The following is a 6,494-nucleotide window of genomic DNA, read 5'->3' as shown; positions in this document are numbered from 1 at the left end:
CACACATACATACATCACGCACAAACATGCATACATATATATACATACAAGCATACATTTATACACGCTCAGTCATCACACTGATACACAAGAGAGAAATTCACGCACACATTTACATATAAGCGTACGTGTGTTTGTATGATTGCCCGTCTTCGCGTGTGCAGTTAGCCACAAAATTGCTGTAAGCTAGAGAGAATTCACTGTATCTGACACGCCGTAATGTCAAAGGTTTCTATTTTGTTTGCGACATTATAATTTACACATTTACCATTTATTTTCTTATTTTACAATTTAGAACGGTTCATTATAGCTGTTTTCACAATCCATCGGACTGATCAAACAATTTTTTATTAAAATGTTTTATACAACACCTCCTTGGTTACTTTCTATAATTTTTAATCATGTATGCGCGCAAAATTGATAGGATATGCAAATTTCGTTTCCCAATGAGATAGTGAAAGTATATGTGAGCTGAATTCTTAATTGCATTTACACTTGTAAAATATTTGAAAATAATTTTAAAGTGTAGCTTTTATGTGAAGGTCATAAATTTGCATCGAATTTTTTCTCAAAGTCAGATAAGTTATTCAAAGCAGGTGGTGGGGGAAATTGTTGAATGACGATGAGGGAGAGGAAGAGTAATATGAGGAAGGGTAATATGAGGAAGAGGATGAGGGGGGAAATAGTATGATTTTGTACGCCCACAATTAATAGTGAGATTGACGTGGACAATATTCGGGTTTAATACAATAATTTATGTATCTAATTCTCCACGACGCCTTTTTTTGTCGCCATGTGACATGTTCACGCCTGGCAGTGATATTCTTCCGTAACACTCAACCTTCTGGTAATAGCCAAAATTTAAAACCAGACTCTCACTACCATAATCAAAGGAAGCTTTGTATAAAATACTTCTGATTATTGCTAAATATATGAGATTAGTTGTCTCAGTGTCTCGAGGCACATAAAGCCGCAACACGATCTTTCCAACCAATTCTGTTTTCTACAAGCGTTCTGGTTTCATTTCAACTTCACCCTTCCTGTCTCCTTATCTTGTCAATGGTTTTTCACCATGTTGTTTTGGCGCGGGGATAGGGGATGATCTTTTCCCCTCAGGCTACCTCTTTAGTGTCGCCATACAATCGCCGGCTCGATCTTGTCTGTGAACGTAGCCTATCCAGTTCCAGCGTCCGCATCTTATTCCACCACTGATAATGTTGACGTCCGTTGTCGTCGCATTTTAGAGATTTTTTATGAGGTAATTACATCATTAATATCGTTACACATTGCTCTCGGCAGTCGAAGACGACTGCACGGTTGTAGACAACCAAGCGACAACTAAAATTAAGTCGGAAAATGAGCTGTCGAAACACGATATTTGCAGGATGAAATCTTTCTGAGAGAATGCAGAAATCTGACTATATTTGTCAAACATTTTTCATTGAATGTTATCGAAATAAAAGAATCACACGCTCGTTTCCTAGAATCATACAGTAAAGGCATAAGTAACACGTAAAACCAATAAAATACCTCCTCTGAAATATGCGACCGACGCCGTCTCGAAAGGTTGATAATTAATGAATTCATCTGAATTCGAGGAACTTGATGCATATTATAGCAATCTATATATTACCTTACCAATATTAAGTTAGCTGATTCAGAGCTGTGGTGAGTGTGTACATGATAAAATATGGAATAAGTTTAAAGAAGTCCAAAATAAATAAAATGGAGTAAATACTAGTTAGTGTTACGACTAGGTCATGCTTCTGTGTACTCGACATGTTAGATACTTCATCAGCCGATTTTAGTGGGTGAGAGGGAGAGAGACAAAGGCTGTGGACCTAATGGTGTCTTTCTTAAGATCATCATGGATATAGGCAATTACAAACCGGAACAGTATGAATGATATATAAATACGCAATACAGTCTAACATATAAAATGTACTGAGTAAAAAAGCTTCAATTAATTGGTGTTATTTCTGCAATTTATAGGACAATATATTTAGGAGTGAACTTTGACCTCAAAAGCAAATATTGAAAGAACTGAGCAATGTTTCAACCTCATTAGTCCTCATTAACGGAGTATGTTGTGCTCCTTTGATTACGCTATAAAGTTATCTATTTCATTTACTTGTTTCAGTCATTTGACTGAGGCCATGCTGGAGCACCGTCTTTAGTCGAACAAATTGACCCTAGGACTTATTCTTTGTAAGCCTAGTACTTAGTCTGTCAGTCTCTTTTGACGAACCGATAAGTTACCCGGATGTAAACACACCAGCATAGGTTGTAAAGCGATAGTGAGGGAACAAGCTTAGACATACACAGAAATATATATATATATATATATATATATATATATATATATATATATATTTATATATACCGACAAGCTTCTTTCAGTTTCTGTTTACCAAATCCACTCACAAGGCTTTGGTCGGCCAGAGGCTAAAGTAGAAGACACTTGCCCAAGGTGCCATGCAGTAGAACTGAACCTAGTATCATGTGGTTGGTAAGCAAGCTTCTTACCATACAGTCATGCTAGATACTGTATAATTCATTTATATTATACAGATTCATATATATATATATATATATATATATATATATATATATATATATATATATATATATATATATATATATATATATATATATATCCTGCTGTTGTAGCTAATGCATGTTGCGTAAAATCCAGTGTGGGCGAACCGAGATGGTATCTGTATGTAATCGCGAGTGCATAGGTACCCAACACTATTTGCTGAGACATGGTAAATACTAACATTAGGACATCTTCGATCTTGAATATTGGACGTAGTAATTTCTTTTAGCTCTCTCTTTCTATCCCCACTCTCTCTCACACAGACACACCCTCTATTTGTTTACACATAGAAAGAAGCACACACACACATATACACATATATACACAAATGTACACACGATAATTAAAAACTGAACTAATAACCACATACATGCGCACATACCTTCATTCGAACAAATATATACATATACATGTATATTGATGAAAAGTCATAAGCACACATACACACCCGTAGATACACACATACATATTTATATATAAATAAATAAATATATATATATATATATATGTAGATATACATATGTATATATATGTCCGTGTGTGTATATATGAATGTACATATAGATACAAAGACACAGGCACATATACATACACATACATACACATATTTAAACAGGAAATGAATCTATCTATTAACTATTCCCTGAAATATATGCAAACGATTTACTCTGACCATCGATTGCTGTCTTTTATGGAAATTTTCAGAAAGGAAAGAAAATAAATCTTTGAAACCCCGGTCCACCTACACTACATGCGCATACACTGACGTATACACTCGTACACACAAATAATTATAAAAATAAACACAGAACACAAACACAAAATAAAAATTAAACTAAAGAAATAAATTGGGAAACTATATATATCTTTTTTATTTCAGATTTGCAGTGGCAATTACATTTATATTATTCAAATGAGTTTTAAAATATGGATCAACTGATAGATAGATAGATAGATAGATAGATAGATAGATAGATAGATAGATAGATAGATAGATAAATAGATAGATAGATAATTAGATAGATAGATCACAAAACTTCTCCCTAACGAATATAGTGACATCTGAATTTTATCTGGTCAATAGCTTGTCTTACTCCTTGGTTTTTAGTTAAAAGCATTATGTACAAGGATGTGCTTCAATTTAACACCTAATCCTAGCAATTTATAAGACTCGGCCATTTTCTCGTACGCAACAAACTTAGCATACAATGATTTTGTCAACGTTTCTTCCACGGGTGTCATTTGTCGTGATTTGTCTCCTGTACTAGTTTTCGATTTTTTATTGTCTGTATTCGTGCCAGAACCACTTTTCCATATATTTCCCCATCCGCCAAACTTACTGTCGTTATTTTTATTTTTACTACTATCGTGGTGGTGGTCATCTTCGTCATCATCGTCGTCGTCATCATCATCATTGTAACGTCCACTCAGTCCCATTCCGAATATATCGGAGTCTTGTTTGGGTTGTTTAGTAGTTGTTGTCTCTACAAAACAAAATGAGAACAATAAAATCACATTTATAGATATGTATGTGTGAATATACATGTATGTATGCGTATGAGTACGTTTCCGAATGCATTTGTCAAGTTTCATCATAAATTCTGTCCCAACGAAATTCTGCTTTAAGGAAAAAAGACGCTTGCCTATGGTGCCGTATTGTCGGAAATGAATCCGTAATCATACGGTTGTAAAAGCGACCTTTTTAACTAGAGAAGAACAAAGAAGCATACAAATATGAAAAGGAAATTAGACCGAAAGAAAATTAAAATAAATTCTCTTCATGTTAACGAAAATGCGGGATTAACACACTCCTGTTAAAAAAAAAAATTAATGAAGTGAATAATAAAAAATAAAATCTGAAAATGTATAAAAATATGAAGAAACTAAATTACAGCAAACGAGATGTCAGAAAACAGAAGAAAAAAAGTTACTGTTGAATTAGCAGATACATGTGTTGGTGCCAATAATTAAAAGATACTTTAAATAACAGGAAATAACACATGATGGTTTTCAATATTTTTTCTTTTGTCTTTCTTTGTTTATATACATTTTTTTTTGCTAATATCGTAGGAAACAATTGTATGGAGGTTACAGAAAGCGGAAATAACATAAAGCTAACAACAAATAAGGGATGCGATTTATTGCAAAAGAAAATTAAGAAAAAAAGGAAAAACAAACAAAAACAAATGTAAACTCATGAAGCTTGTACTAGAATATCCTTTGAATTTCAGTTATTAAAGATGAGCCAATGTGGAAGCAGGATTAACATTAACACCGATACCAACAATAGCGGCAAAATGTTGAAGGCCTTTTGAAAGGGAGTAGACATCGAGGTGCCGTTATGAATTTCGGTTACCTGCCAGGTGGTTCTTGGATCGATTCCTCTGCAGAAAACTTTAAGCGTGTGTCTTTTACTATAGCCTCGAGTCGATCAAGTCTCTCAGTGAAAATGTAGAAATTGGTATGCCGAAACTGTGCAGAAGTCAGTTTCCATGAAATCACGTGGCATGGCAGTTTTGGGCACCCATGACAGATGCTTCTCGTCTGCTACGATCTATGCGTGTATGTTTATGTAACAAGCGCCTACACGGGAGTATTCTCAAGGCTAATAACGAGGTATTCGGTGCTCTAACAACATATCCATTCTAAGTTGGATATAGCAATTACTTTTTGGCATTATTACCGTTTCCATAGCTAATAATTTATACATACATACACACAAGCATATGCAATACATAGATACACACATATATGCATACAGTGAAAGGATGTCCAATAATATTAACAGGAAAAAAGAAAAAGAAATCACTATTAAGATGGAATTAAGTGTTTTTCGTAATTTTGCTGATAGTAAATTCGAAATTTTATATATATATATCACAACTACAACTGTGCAAATGCTTCATTAGCAATGTATCTTTTCCCGTATGTTTTCTTTATGCCTTTTTGTTTTCCACGGACACAACATTGCAATGTGATGTTTTTGCCAATTCAATTAACTATTTATCTCTGTATATATATATATATTTATTTTCCCCATATATACACATATACTTATGTGTATGAAAATGAAGGAAAAGAAAAATAAATAAAATTCCAACAATGAAAGTTTTACAAAAAAAAAAATCTATATAATTCGCTCCCAAAAGTCTATCTTCAGAAGAAAGCAGTCATGGACTTAACCAAATGCGGCAACACCACCAATGAGATAGACGCTGCCATACTAGCTTCGGCGAGGAACATAGCAAGTTTTCGTATCAAGGAAGTTATATTGATCGACTGGGGATGAACTGGGGCTTCCTATGAATACATCATTGCGACCACAACAAGCATATACCAGCACCATCTTCCATCATCACTGCCGCGTGAAAATATGTCACTACGATCACGACCACCAGCTGGAGAGTTGCTGCTCCTGTTAACCCAAACGCCAAGAAGTTTAAAATAATGGAATCTATATAAATACACATATCTTTGAATGCTCTCTTCTTTGCGCCCGAAATATAAAGTTTGTTTACTAAACTTTTCTGTATTGTTAGAAGCCTTCCTTATTTCTCTTTTCCTTCCATTTCTACTTCTGTACTACAATGTTTCAAGCGAACTGCACCGACAGTTTAGCCCATGTTCATACTTCATGTATATGTATGTATACATATGTGCAATTATAAGAGACATATTCAAGCCGTTTACCAAGAGAACACTTTCTGACAAGTGGACAATCTTCTATGCATTATCTATATACATTCTAATAGGATACACTTCACATTTGATGCTGTTGGCAATAAAAGCTATGGTGTAACCCTCGTTATTTTGTCTTATTGTACAACAGAACGGAGAAAAATAATTAAACTGCGTATATATAAAAGTCAAAATGTACCGACTAAAAATGATAGGA

General features: G+C 34.2%; 1 protein-coding gene across 1 annotated transcript in view; it reads right to left on the bottom strand.

The window, feature by feature from the left end:
• Positions 1-3,443: 3,443 nt before the first annotated feature.
• Positions 3,444-6,494, bottom strand: part of LOC149132712 (uncharacterized) — an 8,180-nt gene continuing 5,129 nt past the window's right edge. The window contains exon 2 of the mRNA XM_089363332.1: positions 3,444-4,083. Within this exon, the coding sequence (XP_089219458.1) occupies positions 3,704-4,083 (380 nt within the window). The 3' untranslated portion in view covers positions 3,444-3,703. The remainder of the gene's footprint in view (positions 4,084-6,494) is intronic.

Source organism: Octopus bimaculoides, chromosome 14, assembly GCF_046866305.1.
Source record: "Octopus bimaculoides isolate indiv1 chromosome 14, ASM4686630v1, whole genome shotgun sequence".
NCBI classification, from domain to species: domain Eukaryota; kingdom Metazoa; phylum Mollusca; class Cephalopoda; order Octopoda; family Octopodidae; genus Octopus; species Octopus bimaculoides.
The sequence above is the reverse complement of the archived record's forward strand: the minus strand, read 5'-3'. Positions and strand labels throughout refer to the sequence as shown.